The sequence below is a fragment of the Mastigoproctus giganteus genome, chromosome 13 (genome assembly GCF_048544385.1).
Source record: "Mastigoproctus giganteus isolate SK-2022 chromosome 13, ASM4854438v1, whole genome shotgun sequence".
Classification (NCBI taxonomy): domain Eukaryota; kingdom Metazoa; phylum Arthropoda; class Arachnida; order Uropygi; family Thelyphonidae; genus Mastigoproctus; species Mastigoproctus giganteus.
Window position 1 is genome coordinate 136,628,270 of NC_143587.1, and position 22,263 is coordinate 136,650,532.

Here is a 22,263-nt window from a genome sequence, read left to right on the forward strand (position 1 = left end):
CACTTAATTTTAAGTCTAAGAACATCTATCCGTACAATGGGTCGTTCACTATTCAGGAACTGAAAAGAGCCCTCGCCCTTTCCAAAGCAAGTGCTGTTGGACCAGATGGCATCCATTATGAAATGGTTAAACATCTTTCACCAAAATCTATAGATTATCTGCTCTCTCTGTATAACAGAATCTTTATTGAAGGGCAGTTTCCAGATTCCTGGCGCAAGGCAATCGTTCTTGCCTTTGCTAAGCCAGGAAAGGATCCAAAAGTCACTACCAATTATCGTCCTATTGCTCTGACTAGCTGTCTGTGCAAAATCTTGGAGAGAATGGTTAATTCTCGCTTAATCTGGTATTTAGAATCAAATGACGTTCTCTCCAACATGCAGTGCGGTTTCCGAAGGAACCGGTCCACTTTGGACCATCTTATTAGATTGGAAACATCCATCCGGGATGCTTTCCTTAAACGCAAACACTTGGTGTCGGTGTTCTTTGACATGGAGAAAGCGTATGACACAACTTGGAGATTTGGCATCTTAAAAGATCTGCATAACCTTGGTCTTAGGGGGCAACTGTCCATTTTTATTAAAAACTTTTTAGCCAATCGATCTTTCCAAGTTTGTGTGGGATCCTCACTCTCTCGCTCCTTCACCCAAGAGGAGGGAGTACCACAAGGATCAGTTTTAAGTGTCACGCTTTTCGCCATCAAAGTAAATTCCATCACAAAACAACTTCCTCCAACCGTAAACAGTGCCCTCTATGTTGATGACTTTAGCATATTTTGTCAGTCATGCAACATGAGGGTTATTGAAAGACAACTGCAAAAAGCCATTGATCGTCTTAATTCCTGGGCACTTACTAATGGCTTCAGGTTCTCGTCGGAGAAGACCATTTGCGTGCACTTTTGTCGCAAGCGTAATCTTCATCCTGAACCTGCATTAAGGCTCGGACAAAATGCTATTCCAGTAGCGGTGGACACAAAATTTTTGGGACTCGTATTTGATGAAAAGTTGACCTTTCTGGATCACATCCAACTCCGCACAAAGTGCACAAGAGGGCTGAATATTCTGCGCTCTCTTTCCTCTACATCTTGGGGTGCAGATCGATGCACCCTACTACGCATCTACCGTGCACTTGTACGATCCAGACTTGATTACGGGTCCCTGGTATACAATTCGGCCAGAGACAGTGTACTTCGTTGGCTGGACCCTGTCCATCATCTGGCTCTCCGTACCGCTATTGGAGCATATCGAACATCTCCAGTCCAGAGCTTGTACGTCGAAGCAAACGAACCGCCGTTATCGCTTCGACGTAAGCAGTTGTCTTTAAAGTATGCTTTAAAACTGAAATCCCTGCCAGACCATCCTACGTGGCTATCCGTTTTTGAGCCACGATGGGAAAATTTGTACAACACCCGTAAGACTGCCAATCGTCCTTTTGGTATTCATCTCCAAGAGCTACTCAAAGAACTTAATATCAAGGTAGACAAGGTTGCTCAAAAACTGAAGCAACCCATTGCACCCTGGCATGCTCATGTTCCAGCCTGTGACTTGTCCCTTAGAAATTGGGGAAAGTCAGACACTCCATCGTCTGTCTACCTGCAGCTTTATTCAGCACACCGAACTGAACATTCTGAGTTCGCACCAGTTTACACAGACGGCTCGAAGTCGGAATCATATGTAGGATCTGCTGCTGTCTTTACAGACACCACTACATCGGAGCAGATTCCCTCTGAATGCAGCATATTTACTGCAGAGCTGCACGCTATAGAGTTAGTCTTGGATCACATTAGTGAATGCCAACACCATCGGTTCATTTTATATTCCGACTCTCTTCAGCGTGTTACAGGCTTTAATAACTGTGAGATATAATTCTCATCCAGTTCTGTCTAGCATTCAGCAGAAGATTCACTTTCTCCATGAACGTGAATATGATATCCGCTTCTGCTGGATTCCCAGCCACATTGGGATTAGGGGAAATGATTTGGCTGACACTGCAGCCAAATCAGCAGTTCCCAATAATAATTGCTGCCTGTCAGTCCCCTATACAGACTACAGGCAAATAATAAACCAAAAGATACATTCCCAATGGCAGGATTCGTGGAATAGACAGACTGCGAATAAATTATATCGTATAAAGCCTGTAATTAAACCGTGGCAGTCTAGTCTGCGCAGGAATCGTAAAGAGGGAGTTGTTCTCGCCCGGACCCGCATAGGACATAGTCATTTGACTCATTCTTTTTTGCTGAGGGCTGATGACCCTCCTATGTGTGTGTCCTGTGGCACTATTTTAACGATCAGACACCTTTTAATTGACTGTCCAGATTTTAGCAGCATCCGTTTTACCGCTTTTAATCATCTGACTGCGCCTTATACACTCAGTCAGATTTTATCCGACAATGACAACGTGTATGCTATTTTTAGCGTTTTGAAAGCAATAAAGGTTTTTAATCGTATTTAAAAGTTATATGTTATTGTTATTTATTTATGTTTTTTTTTTTTTTGTTTTTAGATCTCGACATGGTGGCCTAATTAATTAGGTCACTGAGATGTTAAATTTTTAGATATTACCTGGTATTGGCGCATTATAGCCTTAGTTGCTAATGCGCCAATAAAATTCAAACCAAATCAAAAATCAAATCAAGCTGGTTTTCCAGATTAGCATCACTGGGATCTGACGCCCATACCTTGGTTCCAGGGTTACATCTGTGGAATCCGGCATGTGCAGCCATACGCCGCGACCCGTGGATTTTGGAAAGGGGGGATCCTGGTGGTTGTGGAGCCGAGCCTTAATACACCACTTTGGCCCCTGCTTCGACAGACGGGTGGTCCCGGACCGGCCCGACTGGGATCAATCGGCGGGTGGTTCTTACTGCTAGGGTCAACTGCATTCCAATAAGTCTCCCTCCCTTTGGACCTCTGACGGGATCAAGGCTTATTGGAAACGTGTGTATGGTGCCTCTAAACTAACTTGGCGTCCCATTCGTGTACGTAGTACCTGCTAGTTCACGAGTGGGCGTCCCCTCATAGTGCTCCGTGGTGGGTGAGGTATTTGGGCATCGGAAATTTTTACTTTACTCCTATGAGTAATTTAAATCCTATTTCTTCTGGGGCCCCAACAAGGCCCCTACCTAATCGAGATCATGACGCAGAAAACACCTCTGCAAAAAGAGCCAGGATGTCACCCTTCTTCATCCAGAAAGGATTAGAGGGGTTGGCAGGTTCACCTAAATCTGGAAAAAGACTGTGTTCTGGCAACCTTTTGGTTGAAGCTACAAATGTCAAACAGGCGGAAAAAATCCTGGACGCCACATCAATAGGGGGAATACCTATCATCGTAGCCCCCCACAAAACTTTGAACTCCTCAAGAGGCGTAATTTCAGAGTGGGACCTTCTTCATGTTTCTGAAGAATAGATCTGCTCTGGATTAAAAGACCAAGGAGTGACAGCTGTTAAGAGAATATCGATACGCAAGGATGGGAATCTCGTCCCTACCGAGTTCTTATCCTCACGTTTAACGCCCCACGGCCTCCAAGTTCCATCAGGGCAAGGCTATCTAAACTGCCCAGTGAGGATTTATATCCCAAACCCACTGCAGTGTTTTAGATGCCAAAAATACAGCCACTCACAAACATCTTGTCGTGGTAACCCTGCCTGTGCTCGATGTGGTGTTAAAGACCACGAGAGCAAGGAATGTTCAGCCCCAAAACCGATCTGTGTCAATTGCCAAGTTGAGCACCCCGCCTACTCTAGAGCATGCCAGCGATGGAAGGATGAAAAAGAAATACAAAAACTGAAAACTGAGCTGAATATCTCCTACCCAGAGGCCAGAAAACGTGTCCAATCAAATAAATAGCGGGAAACTTTCATATGCCCAGAAGGTTTCTGCAAAGTGTACTATCTGGACACAAACTGAGATGACTATACCACCAAGAGAGTCATTCACCGTGATTGCACGCTATTTATTGAGTTCACAAAAGCCCACCAAGAAAACACAATCAGTTGCCACTCGTATATCCGTACCTCCTAATGCTCCACCACTACCAAAACCAAGTGGTAAAGAAATGCCAAAAACTTCAGAAGAGTCATCCGTGATACCAGAAACAATGGATATAGAGAACAAGGAGGTTCCGGATGAATCAGTCGTGGAACTCTTTGCGGAGGAAGAAATGGACACCGGACAGCGTACTTTCTTCCCCAAAAAAGATAAATCCAAGACTGACAAAATAAAGCCCTCAGCACCTCGGAAGCCGCCTGATGGACCCACCAAGTCAAAATAATGGCTAAATTCCTACAATGGAATTGTCGTGGATTCCGGCGAAATACTGATGACATCAAGGCCCTCCTGCAAAAGCACGAGCCAGTTTGCTTTTGCTTGCAGGAGACTTATCTAAAAGCAAATGATGATCCCACTATGCATAACATCACATTTTTTCAAAAGGATAGAATTGCGGATGGTCCTGCTCATGGAGGAGTGGCTATCCTTGTGGGCAACCAGACCCCAGTTCAGCCCTTGCTAGTTACAACCAGCATAGAGGCTGTTGCAATTCGCCTTACAGTGGGATCTTTATTAACGGTCTGCTCTATTTATTTGCCACCTGGGGCTGACATCTCCCAGGAAGACCTTGATGATCTTCTAACGCAGTTGCCTCCCCCTTTCTTACTTCTCTGGGATTTTAATGGACATAACACCCTGTGGGGTAGTGCTAACATCAATGGAAGGGGACAGGTCATAGAACGTATGCTAAATGACAATGATCTTTCCCTTCTAAATAGTGGAACAAACGCCTTCTTCCACATGGCTACCCGTACTTTTTCTGCCATTGATCTCTCTATCTACTCCCTTCACTCACTTGGGAAGTGGAGGAGAATCCATACGGAAGTGATCACTTCCCTGTGATAACCTCGTTACACAGTGGGAGACTGTGTCTTCCTTCCAGGTTACCACGGTGGAAGATTGATCAGGCTGACTGGTCTGCCTTCCAACATCAGGCAAATTTTGATCTCAGCACCGTCAGTCAAGAGCCTATCAATGATGCAGTAACGTACATCACAGAAATTATCGTCCAAGCAGCTGCGAATACTGTTCCAAAAACATCTGCCCGGTTTCCACCATTTCCCAAACCCTGTTGGAATTCTCAATGCACAGCAGCAAAAAAGGCTCAAAACAAAGCGTGGGGAATATTCCGCCGATATCCTACCACGACCAACCTTATAGCCTTTAAACGTGCACGAGCCAAAGCACGCTATATCCGCTGTCAGAATCAAAAGGAATCATGGATCCGTTTTACATCATCTATTAACCAGTCTACCAACTCTAAGGTAGTCTGGGATAAAATCCGGAAAATGAAGGGAAAATATGCATCCCACCCTTCTTCAATCCTAGATTATAATGGATGCACTATTGCAGATCCAACTGCAATAGCCAATTCTCTTGGGGAAACATTCTCTAACATCTCTGCAACATCTTCGTATTCCCCAGAGTTCCTAGTCCTGAAACATAAACTCGATAAACAGGCACTTAATTTTAAGTCTAAGAGCATCTATCCCTACAACGAGGCTTTCACTATGCAGGAACTGAAAAGAGCCCTCACTCTTTCCAAAGCAAGTGCTGTTGGACCAGATGGCATCCATTATGAAATGATTAAACATCTTTCACCAAAATCTATGGACTATCTGCTCTTTCTATATAACAGAATCTTTATTGAAAGGCAGTTTCCGGATTCCTGGTGCAAGGCAATCATTCTTGCCTTTGCTAAGCCAGGAAAGGATCCAAAAGTCACTACCAATTATCGTCCTATTGCTGTGACTAGCTGTCTGTGCAAAATCCTGGAGAGAATGGTTAATTCTCGTTTAATATGGTACTTAGAATCAAATGACCTTCTCTCCAACATCCAGTGCGGCTTCCGAAGGAACCGGTCCACTTTGGACCATCTTATTAAACTGGAAACATCCATCCGGGATGCTTTCCTAAAACGCGAACACTTGGTGTCAGTGTTCTTTGACATGGTGAAAGCATATGACACAGCTTGGAAATTTGGCATCTTAAAAGATTTGCATAGCCTAGGCCTAAGAGGGCACTCCCCTTTTTTATTCAAAACTTTTTAGCCAATCGATCTTTCCAAGTTCGTGTGGGATCCTCACTCTCGTTCCTTCACCCAAGAGGAGGGAGTACCACAAGGATCAGTATTAAGTGTCATGCTTTTCGCCATCAAAATAAATTCAATCACAGAACAACTTCCTCCAACTGTAAACAGTGCCCTCTGTGTTGATGACTTTAGCATATTTTGTCAGTCATGCAACATGAGGGTTATTGAAAGACAACTGCAGAAAGCCATTGATCGCCTCAACTCCTGGGCACTTCCTAATGGATTCAGGTTCTCGCCGGTAAAGACCATTTTCGTACACTTTTGTCGTAAGCGTAATCTTCATCCTGAACCTGAATTAAGGCTTGGACAAAATGCTATTCCAGTAGCAGCGGACACAAAATTCTTGGGGCTCGTATTCGATAAAAAACTGACCTTTCTGGATCACATCCGTCAACTCCGTACAAAGTGCACACGGGGGCTTAATATTCTCCGTTCACTCTCCTCTACATCTTGGGGAGCAGACCAATGCACCCTTCTACGGCTATACCATGCACTTCTGCGATCCAAATTAGATTATGGGTCCCAGGTATATTCCTCGGCCAGAGACCGTGTCCTTCGATGGCTGGACCCTGTCCGTCATCAGGCCCTCCATATCGCTACTGGAGCATATCGCACATCTCCTGCCCAAAGCCTATACGTCGAAGCAAACAAACCACCGTTATCGCTTCGACGTAAGCAGTTGTCTTTAAAGTATGCTTTAAAACTGAAATCCCTGCCAGACCATCCTACGTGGCTATCCGTTTTTGAGCCACGATGGGAAAATTTGTACAACACCCGTAATACTGCCAACCGACCTTTTGGTATTCGTCTCCAAGTGCTACTCAAAGAACTTAATATCAAGGTAGACATGGTTGCCCAAACACCAAAGCAACCCCTTCCACCCTGGCATGCTCATGTCCCTTAGAAATTGGGGAAAGTCAGACACTCCGTCTGTCTACCTGCAGCTTTATTCAGCACACCGAACTGAACATTCTGACTTTGCACCAGTTTACACAGACGGCTCAAAGTCGGAATCATATGTGGGATCTGCTGCTGTCTTTACTGACCACACTACATCGGAGCAGATTCCCTCTGAATGCAGTATATTTACTGCAGAGCTGCACGCTATAGAGTTAGCCTTGGATTACATTAGTGAATGCCAATACCAACTGTTCATTTTATATTCCGACTCTCTCAGCGTGTAGCAGGCTTTAATAACTGTGAGATATAATTCTCATCCAGTTCTGTCTAGCATTCAGCAGAAGATTCACTTTCTCCGTGAACGTGAATATGATATCCGCTTCTGCTGGATTCCGAGCCACATTGGGATTAAGGGAAATGATTTTGTGACACCGCAGCCAAATCAGCAATTCCCAATAATAATCGCTGCCTGTCAGTCCCCTATACAGACTACAGGCAAATAATAAATCAAAAGATATACTCCCAATGGCAGGATTCGTGGAATAGACAGACTACGAATAAATTATATCAAATAAAGCCTGTAATTGAACCGTGGCAGTCTAGTCTGCGCAGGAATTGTAAGGAGGAAGTTGTTCTTGCCCGGACCCGCATAGGACATAGTCATTTGACTCATTCGTTTTTGCTGAGGGCTGATGACCCTCCTATGTGTGAGTCCTGTGGCACAATTTTATCCATGAGACACATTTTAATTGATTGTCCAGATTTTAGCAATATCCGTTTTACCGCTTTTAATCATCTGACTGAGCCATATACACTCAGTCAGATTTTATCTGACAATGACAATGTGTCTGCTGTTTTTAGCTTTTTAAAATCAATAAATATTTTTGCTTGTATATAAAATTTACATTTTTCTTTTATACATTTGTTATACATTTTGACATAGTGACCTAACTAATTAGGTCACTTAAAGTTTAAAATTTTTTATGTGACCTGGTCTTCGCGCATTATAGCCTTAGTAGCTGATGCACCAATAAAACCAAACCAAACCAAGCAGTAATAAGAACAAGTATCATAATCCTCTGAAAGGAAAGAAGTTTGACTTTCACCTTTACATGTGTTGCTCACTCTCCTGAAATATTTCTCTTCTTCTGTTTGACCAACCATGAAATACCTGGAATGCAGGGAACAAGCAATTTTAGTACAATTTTGATGTTCCCGCATTAACCATCGATCTAGAACACAGTTCCAAAATAGAGGCCCGAGGACAGTCTTGAGGGCACCCTCTGGAAATAAATCTAGAGTAAACAAGATGTTGTGGCATTACCTTAATTTGTCCATTATTATCAAAGTATGATCTAATCACACGGTACAAGTACCTGTTACAGTTTGCCTGTCAAAATGACCTGAAGGTGCTTTCCTGCCAATGTGAGTGAAGAGTGCTCTCCAAGTCGATGAAAATGGCCATTTCATACTTTTCTGTAGGAATACAGAAAAACCGTGATTATACGGTTATACTCTTAGTTAAGAAGTGCACAAAATCAAAGGCAGTGCATCCAAATTTACATGGGCAGCCAGTGCAATGTTGAGTCAGTTTGGTGTGATATAAGCACTGGGAAAACAAAAATGAGATTTGGATAGTGTTATAGGCCTAATTGACTATAACAAACAACTGTACAGAATAACGGAGTGGGCCAGTAAATCAGAATGTCTTATAATGCAGGATTTTAACTTTTCAAATAGTTACTAGAACTTGTGGGTCAGTCACTCAAACTCACAAGACATTTGTGGATTTATTGAATGACCCTTTTTTATTACAGCATGTTAGGGAAGTAACAAGGGGAAGCAATACCCTTGATCTGATTAGCAGCAGTGATTCTTCCTGCATTAACAATCTGTGGGTAAAAGATACGCTGGGTTAGCATTGATCACAATGTGCTGATGTGGGATTTACTTAAAGATATAAATACTGTTAAGGGTCAAGGGAAAGGTTGCTTTTTCATAGTGATGACTATAGTGGTCTCAGACAGTTTTTAAAATCTGTACAGTGAGATCATCTGATTATGTTACCAACAGCAAAGTCTAAATGAGATACATTCAGAAGTAATCATAGAAACTGCATCCTTGGTTTTTCATACCAACCAGGAAATACTATTCCAGGCTCAAACCTAAATGGATGTCAGATGAAATGATGAAGCCTCTGACAGAGAAGAAAATTGCGGGATGCATATAACTTAACAGATGACACAGAAGCCTATGGTATTTATAAATAAGTTTGTAATCAAGTCACAAAGGAGGTTTGGCAAGCTAAATCGGTTATGAGAAGCAGCAAAGACATTAACTTTACTTGTAGAAGGAAGATTTGAACACATTGGTTCACTTGATATCATGGTTTAACTGGTCATGATCATGCTCAGGTTTATGAATAGATATTCTGCATCTACATTTGTGCATGAGGAGTTCCTTAGAGAGAGGAATGGCAGATGTTCATCAAATTCTAAAAGGGAACGAAATAATTTTGTGATAACTAACTGGAAGATGGAAGAGAAATTGTTGAAGCTTGATTTAAAAAAAAAAAAAAAAAAAAGCACCTGGGATGGATTTGATCTATCATATTATATTAAGGGAGGCAGCAAAGGAGGTAAACCTTAAGCCGTAATTATGAGAACATATTTGGATTCAGGAGAGTCTCTATGGTTGGAGATGTGTGAATATATCCCCAACTCACAAAGAGGGATCAAAGGGTGACAGGAGTAATTACAAACCTATTAGCTTAACGTCTGTTTCAGGGAAAATAATGGAACTACTGGTTTAAAGAAGGAATGCAGGACTATCTAGACTTGACTGCATTTATACTTCAGACACAGCATGGATTTAAGGGGAAATCTTGTCTGACCAATTTGGTTGTATACGATGATGCAGTCACAAAGGAACTGGATACAAAAAATAATTTTGAAATATACTTGGATTTCAGTAAAGCTTTTGATACTGTTGCCCATAAAAGACTACTGTACAAAATGTAGCAGTGTGGCATTAAGGGCAAGTTTTTGCTATAGGAAAAGGGGTGATTGTGTGGGAGAAGACAGAGTGGTTATTAACACGTTGACTGCCAAGGCTGATTTGTGTAAACTGGTCTCTGGTGCCAATTTGAATTAGGCATGTTAAATTATTCAAAACCCAAATTATAATATATATATATCCATCACCAAAACTCATTAAAAAAAAGCTTATTGTTGTAAAAAAAAAAAAAAGAAGCCTCGTGAATTATCTCGTAGTTGGTGTATGTAATAGAAAATTCTTCGCAGCAGCCAACTACGAGTTAACTTGATTAAATTAGATGTGTTGTAACTGGCAGAATTCTCTGTATATGAATCTGTGCTGTGCGTAAATCTGCTGCAGCGACACATACTTTGCCATGTACGTTGTATTTAGTACTTTGTTACGTACTAAAAAGAACCTAAAACATGGATAAGAAGAGACCACTGACCGAAGAAGAGCTTGAGCTCTGTGCTAATATGAGTGACTCAGAATTTGAAGAGCTTTTTGACAAGTCGTACGGTCCTGGTTCATAGATCAATCGGATCAAATGCTCTCGTATTATTCAGCACTAAGAAAAACCATCAGATGTCTGAAAAAAACTGCATTACATATTATAGAAATATATATGCATAATGCATACACGGGTTTCTCTGAATTTCAGACATTTTATAGTGGAACCCGTAACTTGACGGAAAAGTTACATTGAATCTTTGATTGGAGAAAAAATTCTAAACGTTTCAAAGAAGATTAGGTCTGAATGCAAAATTGATTATTTAGAATTTCAGTGGGCTATACCACCAACTAAAAAAAAAACCACGCCCGACTAAGCCGTGTCAAGTATGTATGAGAAATAAAAAAACGCCACGGAACACGCCATTATTGTCCAGTGCGCTGAGAGAAGCTAACAATTTTCTTTTTGTGAATAAATTCTGTTTTCCGATGCCGTGGTTGATTTTTCATTCTTATCCCAGAAGCCAACTATCCATCAGCTGCACATATTTGCTACAAATACACTCGTAGCTATGCCTGAAAGGCAAGTCATACCACTCTGAGTTACTCGTGGTCGGCGTCCTGGGCCAGATCGCCAAGTATGAATTAACTCGTGGTCAGCATTCAATGTGTTAATGGACACTACTCTTCATGGACTAGTGTTGGAATTCTTCAGGGTTTAGTGATGGGCACGTTGTTTTCTGTAATAATAATATTGAGATACACCAGACTTAATGTCTAAATTTACAGATGATAAAAAGGTTGGTAGGCTGGTTAATGAGTAATCATTGTACGTTACTGCAACAAGCTCTAAGAAAGTTAGGCAGATCGACTGAGAAATTGGAATTGAAGTTTAACATTGACAAATGCAAGGTACGGCATACCGGTATCCACTCTTCAGTGCAAACTACCTTCCAGTCATCCTTTACTACAACAAATTTGAATAAAGTTAATGTAGCTTCATAAAAATAGCTTAAAAATAATCTTCTGTTGTATACTTAGGCATGCTGGAATTACAAGAAATGAACAAGCAGCAGACTTTGCTGCCAAGAATTCCAGTCTCATATCATCAGACATACAGATGCCTTACATTGATTACAAAAACTTGACCAGTTTAAAAAAAAAAAAAAAAAGTTATTCATTTGGTGGCAGTAGCACAAAGAATAAATTGTTACAGGATGAGAATGATCAGAAAATGATGAGAATGATGAGAAAGGATAAGAGAGAATAGGAATACAGAAGTCATACTTGCTAGATTACAGATTGGGCATACTCACCTTACTCATAGCTATCTACTCACACAGGTTCCTCCACTGTGCAGCAAGTGTCAAACCGAGCTCATAGAAAAACATCTCATTGTCAAATGCCCATTATACCTGAGAGAAAGACAAATAGCTTTCTCTTCTCATCTGTGTTCCTCTGTTCAACCACCATTAGGATGCCATCCACATTTAATTTCCTCAATCCGTTTAAGGCCTTAACCCTTCAGTCAGGTGTACTTGCTGGTGCCTAATTTCCAGTTATCTTGTTGCTTTTTTTCCTACATCTGTTCTAACAGAGATCCACATCATTTCCTAAAATGAGTCTTCCAGACCTGTATGCAGTACTCAAGATGCAGCCTAACCATTGCCTTATAAAATGAGACAGTCACCTCCTTGCCCCTGCTGACAAAATTCCTGTATGTCATTGACAAAATCCCGTGAACTCCTAGTGGCCTGTTTACACTGCCAGAAAACTTCATGTCAGTCTGTACAGTTATCCTCAGGTCTTTTTCTTTTTCCAGCCTACTGTGATTGCAGTACATTGGTTTTTTTCTGTTAAACTGCAGTTGCCACTGTAGGCAATTAGCCCATGTTGCTAATTTTTCTAGGACTTGTAGCATCACAATCTGACCTATCATTAACCACCTTGCCAACCTTCATATCAAATTATATCGTATGTGTTCATCAGTATTGTTTATAAATACTGATGAACTGACAGTGGTAGAGAATGAAAGGGACCTGGGGGTGGTTGTGCAGGCAGATATGAAGTTCTCTGAGCAGTGCAGACGGGCTGCAAGAGTAGCTCATGGTGTATTGTCAATGATATGTAGGAATTTTTCTAGCAGGGACAAGGAGGTGATTATTCCCTTGTATAAGGCAATGGTCGGGCCACACCTAGAGTACTGAAGGATGTAGAGCCGCTGGAACGAGTACAGAGAAGGGCAACAAGATTAGTGAATGGAACAAAGGGGTGCTCTTACGAAGAAAGTAATCTTAAGTAAGGCTTAAGTTTTGCAAATTACAGTGTCTGGAGACTAGGCACCAGCGAGGTGATCTGATAGAGGTGTATAAAGCCTTGAATGGTTTGAGCATGCTCAATGCTGATGGGATTCTGCCTCTTGCTCAGAATAATTACCTGAGAGGGCATAAATTCAAATTGAGCAAAGACAGATGTTGACAGATAGACATGCGGAAATTTGCCTTTAGCCAGCGGGTGTTTGGTTGGTGGAACAGACTTCCATCCCTTGTCGTGGAAGTTGATAGCCTAAATAAGTTTAAGGCTCAGCTGGACAGGTATTTCGAATGAACAGAGGGGTGAAGTGGAAGTGGTTATTTTTTATTTATTTATTTTTTTATTTTTTTGGCTGATGCTGCATAAGCTTGCTTTCTTGCATCAAATGCCTCTACTAATGCTAAATACTGAAAACAAAGACTAGCACTTAACCTTGGGGTACTCCACTAATAATATTAGTCCACGAAGCGTAGTGCCTATTAATAACCACTTTCTATTTTTCCCACCCAAACATCCCTTTATCCATAGCAATAACTTACCCCTAATTCCACACTGCTTCAATGTGTATAGTGCTGTTTCATGTGGAACAGTGTCAAAAGTTTTGCTGAAATGTGGCACATGATATTAAATTATTATTTTTTGCTTCACTTGCTTTGTTACTATGTCTTAGTAGCCAGTCAGGTTGTTCAGATAAGGGTTCCCCGTTACACATCCATTCTGTGGCTGCTGTATAACTGTATTCCTGTCAAGGTGATCCCGCATTATAGAAAAAACAATGTAGTCAGTGATCAACACTGACTACATTGTTTTTTCTGGAACTAAAGTGAAACTTACAAGTCTATAATTAAATCTCCCTGAATCAAAGAATGCTCTCACAATTTTGGCCAAAGGTCTGCTTGCCTTATTTAATTTTAGCCTCAATAATTTCTCTTCCACTTCCCCCTCAGTTATCACAAAGTGATTTAGCTTCCTGTTATAAGTTGGTATACTTCTGGTAAACACTTCATATGCAAATGTTAATGCAGAATATTTATTCAGTTTGTCAGCAAACAGAACAGGAATATTAGTAGTTATGTTTTTCATATTTAGTGGATAAGTGTGGTGCATTTCTTTCCTTCTAGTGTTAACATGAACTCTTCGCTACTTTTTTTTCACCATGCCAGCAAAAGACTTTCCTTAATCTGACTTAACTTGCTCGACCCCCCCCCCCCTCCGTTTTATGAATTGAATGCAGACTAGTTTGTACTTTCTCTATGTTTCTCTGTGTCCTGTGACAATTTATAAATGTCCCATTCATTTTTCTACCGTCTCACTAGTCTCATCAGTTTATATCTGTATTGCAACAGTATCTATATTAATTGTATGAAAGGCTTAGTAGCTACCATGATTGCTTCCCTGAATGCTTCCTGTATAGAATTTGCAGTTGGTCTGACTGAAAGGAATTTAAAAACTGTTTAAGACCATCTTTACATAATCAATATCAGTTGATCACTGTCACCTAGTGGTTCCTTTATCTGCATATTCTTAATGCATGAAGAGCCACTACTGATAATCAGATCAGAAGTATTGCTTTCTCTTTTTGCTTATCTAATATGCTGCTGTAGAATCATCTAATGAATCTAGAAAGGTTCTGCTACTGTATTTGTGACCAGTATTGAGTACTGTATTGATCAGTACTGTATTGAGTTCTGATCAGTACCTGGAAAGTTAGTCCCCTATAATAAGACATTATATACTGCCCCCACTCCGTTGGCCTGCATAGCCCATTATACTCACCACAGTCATTTGGCCTATAGCATATGTTGACAGGACAGAATTCATGGGATACCTGATTCCTGGGCAATGCGACGCTGTCACTCCTCACTAGTGGACGAGCACACCACTTGGCAGGTATATAGGTACACTGCATTCTCAAAGACAATAATTTGATGTCAGTATGGATAAACATTGTGAGTTAACAGACTTTGAAAGAGGAATGATAGTGGGTGTCCAAAGCATGGGTCACTATCGCAGAGGTGGTACAGAAATTAGACTATCACAGTTTGAAAGTATCGAGTATACCGGGAATTACCCCATTTCTGGAATAACATCTCATCGCAGGAGGAGAAAGGTGGTGGATAAACGTGGTTGTCAATGTCTGTCTCACATTATTTCAGCCAACCCGAGAGTGATGGTGGCACAAATCACTTCTGACTTCAACAAGTGAGGTGCAAGAAAAATCTCTACCAAGACCATCAGGGGATCATTAGCTGCAATAGGTTATGGGAGTTGGCGACCCACCAGAGTTCCATTGCTAACACCATGACACAGGACTACTTTTAAACTGAGCAAAAGACCATCAGCACTGGACCTTGGATGATTGGAGAGGGTTCTCCTGGTCTGATGAGTCCTGTTTCCAGTTATTTCGAACAGACCGGAGGGTGTGTATCGGGCAGAAACTGCACCCATCAGGTCAACAAGGAACTGTTCAGGCAGGTGGATGGTTGGTAATGGTCTGGGGGCGCGTTCAACTGGCATGCGTTGGGACCTCTGGTACATCTAGACGCATCTCTCAACGGTCCAGGTTACATGTCCATCCTTGCGGACCATCTGCATCCCTTCATGGTCATTGGGCACCCAGAGGGCAATGGACTCTTCCAGCAGTACAGTGCACCTCCCCACAGAGCCATGGTGACTAGAACATGGCTTGAAGAGCATTCCACAGATTTTACCACCATGGAGTGGTTTCTGAGTTCACCGGACATGAACCCTGTGGAGCATTTTTGGGATGCTGTGAAAAGGTTCAAGCTTTGGGTCCTCCACCCAGGAATGCGACGGAATTATGGACAGCAGTGCAGCAAGCATGGATGGAAATACCCATGAAACGCTTTTGTGAACTAGTGGACTCAATGGATTGCCATGTGACTGCCGTTATAGGTGGGCCTACCTGTTACTAGGTAGGTATCCCATGATTTTTGTCCATTCGGTGTACTCCTACTCTTGTTTTGGTTTATCCAATGCTTATGTCAGACCAGACTGATTCAACAGTATGCTGTACCCCAGGGAAATGTACCAACTGTGTGATACTACACTCGGGATAGTGGAGAATGAAAAAAACCTGGGAGGGAATTGTGCAGTCAGATATGAAGTTTTCTGAGCAGTGCAGACAGGCTGCCAGAGCAGGTCATGGGGTATTGTCATTGATATACAGGAATTTTGCTAGCAGGGATAAGGAAGTGATTATCCCCTTGTATAAAGCAATGGTCGGGCCACACCTTGAGTAATGGATGCAGGTCTGTAGGCCTTGTTTTAGAAAGGATTTAGAGTTGCTAGAATGAGTACAAAGAAGAGCAACAAGACTGATGAGGGGAACAGAAGCTCTTATCAAGAAAGGCTTAAGTTCTGCAAATTGCAGCATCTGGAAACTAGGCACCTGCAAGGTGATCTGATTGAGGTGTATAAGGTCTTGAATGGTTTGAGCAGGCTCAATGCTAATGGAATTCTGCCTCTTGCTCAGATTATGAATCTAAGGGGGCATAAACAGAAATTGAGGAAAGACAGTTGTAGAATAGATGTGTGGAAATTTGCCTTTAGCCAGTGGGTAGTTGATTGCTGGAATGACCTGTCATTGTGGAGGTTGATAGCGTAAATAAATTCAAGTAAGGACTGTACAAACGTTTAGAGCAAATGGATGGATGAAGTGGGAAGGGGTGTTTTTTTTTTTCTTTTTCTGATGCTGTATAAGCTTGCTTTCTTGCATCGTATGCCTCTGCTAATGCTAATCTGTCAACTGCATGGTACTACCCTTAGAGTCTTTGCTTCTTGACCAAGAGTATAACTCCTTCACCACTTTCTGGTCTTTATATAAATATTGTATTATTCATATTCAAATTCCATCTGTTATGTCTGAGTGGCACCATGTTTCTGATATCCCTAAAATATTCATCTGCTGACCTAACCAATACTTCAGATTCCTTAGATTTATTAACTATACTCCTAGCATTAGTGTACAAGCAAGTACATATATCTGTTTCTACTTATATTAACTTTAACACTTCCCATGTAATTGTTTGTCCAATGAGAGAGCCCCGAGCAGACCTTGTAATTCCACACACAACTTGTTTTTTTGGTTGCTTTGTATCCCAATAGAAGTAGCACCAGAATCAATTTCATCTGTCTACAGATGCTGTAAAACTATTGGTTTATGTTCTCCAAGCTAGCAGTTTTCCAACCAGGGCTGTAGTGGAGAGTATGCTATTAACCTAAAAAATTCCAGAGGAATTTTTTAGGTTAATAGCATATACCTTCAGGTGCCTCCTTAGCCAGGTGGGTAGGAGCAGCAGTGTGTACCACACGCTTCTAATTAGACCGGGGTTGTGTGTGTAGGTGACCCCCGCTTAACGCGGATGATTTGTTCCGGAAAAACAGATCGCTAAGTGAGTGCCGCATTCCCGGAAGGTAACATATTTGTGAGTTGCGGCCGGTGCCATAGGATATTTCCTAAGCAATAATAAACGGTAGTGAAAAGATGTACAGATGTCGGTCAAAATATTCAAATATTTATAATACATAAAATATTCTGCATTACATACGGATATAATTATGTGGTAACTACTTACGTATCAAACTTAAAATTCGTTCCAATTAAAATCATGAAAAATGTGTCAATTTGAGGTTGTATTTTGAACCTCTTCCTGGTAAACTAAAAGGGGGGGGGGGTTAATTTAAAATCCCCTGTAGCGTTACCACCCAACAAAGTCAACCGATCCTTGGGTGCTTTGAAACCTGGCATGTTTTTTTCTTCTTTCAATATGAAACTTCTTTTAGATATTTGTTTTCAAAAAAAGTCCTGCTTCATCTATGTTAAAAACTTGTTGAGAATTATAACACATAATACCCCTCTTCAATAATTTTAACTTCTTTTTTGATAGTTTCGGCTCCTTGATCTGCACTTGTGGCTTCTCCCTGGATTTTAAATCTATTCAACCAGCCCTTACTAGTTTTAAATGGTTCCGTATTTTTTTTTTTTTTTAGGTGAGTTTTCTTCAGATCATCATATAGGCTCTCTCTCTCTTTTTATAATATTTAACTTAACTGAATTCTGCATTGGATATTATCTTCAATAAAATTACTCTCCATTTCAGTCCTAATAGCTGGCCTAGTCCTAGTTTCTTACAGTGGAACGCTGTCTTTCCCACTACTAAAATTAATTCTTTATTTTTTATAATTGGTCTTACAGTTAAACTTACCAGTCTTAAATTATGTGGCACATTCACTTGTTGTTGACTGGAATCAATTTGCTTCAACACGTCTAATTTAATTTTCAAATTCAGCCTTTTTCTTACACTTATAATCTTCGTACTGCCTCCAGACGTTGCTTTTTCATTCTTATCTGCCATTATTAACTCTACGAAAATATAACTGCATTGGTTGCATTAATTATGATACAATGTTTGAGTAAACTGTCCGTTACACACGATGACTAGACTTCGGATAAATGCATATAGCGCAAATATTACAACAATATACTTGATCTTTTTTTTTTTTTTAATGTTGATCTCGGAACTGTGTAACAAGCCACCCTATTGCAATTAAATTAGCGTGCGAGAAAATTTTCACTGAGTGGGAAAATTTCTCAAGTCAGCGTGGGAAACGTTATAATGCTGTTTTGCTATTCATTTTCAAGCCATCGACTCCATCAAATGAAACGATTTCATTAAATATGCCAAAAACGCAATCTGTAAAAGAGCATTATAGTGATTTATGACAGTATTATAGTATTATATTATAGTATTATATTATAACCCATATCAGATATGGGTTATAATATAAGAACAGCATTATAGTAAATCAGCGTAAAGCGAACTGCTTTATAACGAGGGCCTGCTGTACACACACACACACACACACACACACACACAGGTAACCGTTTTATAACACGATAGTTTGGTTCCTACAAAATCTTGTGTAGTGCGAAACAGTGTTATACGGGACTAAGAACCAGTACAAGGGGCGGGGGGGTTACATTCCAAAAGCTAACAAAAATAATCATTTTTTTTATATATATATATATATAAGTATTGGAAACTTAATTTTTATAATAGTAATAACTGAACAAATGTCTTATCTTACAAACTGTGATACATTATATATCAGATAATGTACGTTTATTTAATTTTCTTCCTCTTCATCGCTGCTAAGCACAATCTCTTCTGCAGCATCTAGATTTCTGTGTACCTTCTGCTTTCTTTAAAAGTTACAAACTGTACTCTTTGAAGTCAGTTATTTTTATATGGCTTTTTTTTTTTTTTTTTTTTTTTTTTTTTTTGTAAAATATAAAACAGTAAAAACGATAAACAATTAATAACAAAGAACATGGCATACACAAGTTACAACAAGCACGATATGGAGTAATGAGTTTCTGAAAATTTATGTTTTTTATATGATTGAATATTTCATGGAATGGGAAACACATTTCACCACAATAATGTGAAAACCCACAGAATTTCAGCTATCGATACTATAGCAAATGCAAGAAGATAGTTTACTACCCATTTATAATTGATTACACTAGCCGAAAAGACCAATAAACCGGAAACTGCAAATTGTTTTTATTGCTTTATGGTACTGAGCTCTAGAAATGTGTTTAGAAAAATATCACGAAGACGATAATAACTAGCAAGTCAACAGCAGGGATTCACAAAAAGGAATGGAAACATTGAAAATTACATCATAATAGCAGGGTTTTCCCAGCACAAAAACTCAAAAATACTGTTATGCGAGATTTTCAAACCGTGTTAGAGCGAAACCATGTTATATAAGTACCGTGTTGTGCGAGGATTTCCGCAATTTATCAATCGTGTTAGAGCAAAACCATGTTGTAGAAGTACCATGTTATACAGGGATTGCCTGTATACGCCGTATACCTTCTCGAATTCGATTAATAAGCACAGTATACTCTCTACATGCATAACATTCACAGAGTATACCTTCTGCTAATTTTACTACTGCAGCATTGTTTCTAACCCACCCAAAACTGCCTTGATAGCATCAGTAAATATTCTTGCATCTCTTCTGTTTAAGCATGTTCCATCCCTGTAAAAATAACAAGAACCAACCATGCCGTGAAACATTTTCTACCCTGTGAGCCTTACACACTTTCTCCAGGGGTAAACTGATTGTGACAAGACTCTTACTCCCTCCTGTCATGTCTGCACAGAATTATAGACACTTAACAAATTTAATGTTAACTCTCAACATTCTTCTATACCTGTTAAATAAATTCTCGGGTTTCTTTATTCTTAAAAAATCATTGGTGCTAATGTGTATACAAAATATCATCTTTCGTGCCCTTAAAAATTGGCTACTCTACAACATTAACTTTTTGCCCCTGCAGACATGCCCTGGTCTGATCCACCAGATATATTTCCCATTTTCCTAATTCTATTCCATGAATATATTTCCTATTTTCCTGCCAATGGCTACCTTCTGTAAGACCAGCACCTTTCTTTCTGCCTTTGGATTTCTGCTGCTATATTGTCTGAAGCGCAAGTTTTAAACTCTGGTGTTTAGGTTTCACTGAGAGGTGAATAACTAATGAAAATATACCAAAAATCCAATAAGTTAAGTGATAAAATGTCTACTTAGCATAGTTCAATTAATGGTGCCCACTCGTTTGCTAGCCTGTATCTTAGTTGGATTTATTATTTCAAAACCCACAGGCTCCAGTCTGCATGATGGGCTAGCATTTCCTACAAGCTTGCATTTTATAAAGATAGAATTATAAAAATAAAACATTTTGTTTTAGCCATATTACATGAAAAGGAATTTTCATAATCCTTTTTTTTTTTTTTTCCTGTTGTAAATATTATTGCACAGTATTTTGTAGAGTTCATTACTTTTCATATTTTGAGATGAAGCTCAGATTTTTTTTCATGATACTAAAAAATTGGCTGGCTGTTAACCTTGGCTCATTTAAAAAAATAGAATAATTTCACTAATGTACTATATAAAAATGTTGTTAATTTTAAATTTATTAGCTTTTATGAAGGTGTTTTATTGATTTCCTTTAGTCAAAAAATATTTATTTTTTTTTTTGGTTCCCTTGCAGAAAAGAAGAAGCATTGAGAAGTAGCATTTTGGAACTTTTTTAATAAAAAAGCAAAACAATAAAAAATAAGTGCTACATTATGAACAAGACTAACACACACACATGTACACACATATGGTGTCAGTCATACCATTTCATTCCATGCAAAACTGCTGTCATTCTCTGTTCACTTGCCTATATTATGGGTAATGACAATTGACAACATGGCTTAAGTGGCCCATCATGTTTGGATATGTCCATATTTATGTGATAAACAAGTGGTTGCCTATCAGGTTTTTTGTATTCATTTCCAGCACCTCTCCTCTCCTATAAGATATGATTTATTTTGGTAATTTTTTGAAAGCCCATTATTGGGATCAGCAAGGATTTTCCACAACAAAGTGCCACAGAAGTTGGGTGTATGCAGATTGGGGTATTGCTTACCTTGAGAGAGAGAGAGAGAGAGAGAGAGAGAGAGAGAGATACATAAGCTATATGTGTATATAAAATTTATCTTTAGCATATACACATTATTTTAGTGTATCTGTTAAGTTTTTAGGTATTGCTACAAGATCTTTCTGTTTAAAATTATCTAAAATATTTTATTTCAGAGATTACAAATTTGACAGTGAATGAACTACTGTAAATGAAACACTGATATAATTCAAAACAATGAATTATTTTTACTAATACTCTGCACCCAGTGGCACACAACATCACCCGACGATTTACTGAAATCGTGATAACATATTTTATTCTCTGTGAATAAACATATTTTTAGAAAATGGTCTTTTATTTATAAAATACTAGTCTTTTTTTGAATTAAGTAGTAGCTCGGTATATGCTTTCCAATTTTTCCTCAAACTGATGTATGCTTTAATTTGTATGTAGCTTGTATCCATTGTCATTTATTTCCTACCATTTAATGTACATAAATATAGAAACATAAATAATTTTTGTATGGTGTTATGTGTTTATTTACTTGAGAGTTTTTATAAATGCAGAACATTTTTTATACAAATTTTTTATCCCTAAATCTGTTTTTGTTATAATAGCTGTTTGAAATGGAGTAATTTTATTTTCTTAATGGAAAAATGTGTAATTCTGCACACTTCTGCTGTCCTTTGTTTCCATTATTAGGCATGCCCACATTAAGTATTATACTTCCTTTTTTCCTGTGCATCTGTAAACGAAATTAGTTTTTCTGTAGATAGGAGTAATTAACTTTTTTTTATGAGAATTCTCTCAAGTTGATATAAACCAAGAATAACTAGTACAGTCTTGAAGTATTATGTGCATGATACTTACTGCTTTTTGTGAGCTCAAACAAGTATAGCAGCAATCATTTCAGTAAAAA

At 39.5% G+C, this 22,263-nt stretch overlaps 1 protein-coding gene across 2 annotated transcripts in view; it reads left to right on the forward strand.

The window, feature by feature from the left end:
- Positions 1–21,863, forward strand: part of LOC150076465 (uncharacterized) — a 215,988-nt gene extending 194,125 nt beyond the window's left edge. For both annotated transcript variants that reach the window (XM_090387007.1, XM_090387006.1), the window contains exon 7: positions 20,928–21,863. In XM_090387007.1, the coding sequence (XP_090243133.1) occupies positions 20,928–20,951 (24 nt within the window). In that variant the 3' untranslated portion in view covers positions 20,952–21,863. The remainder of the gene's footprint in view (positions 1–20,927) is intronic.
- The last annotated feature ends 400 nt before the right edge of the window (positions 21,864–22,263 follow it).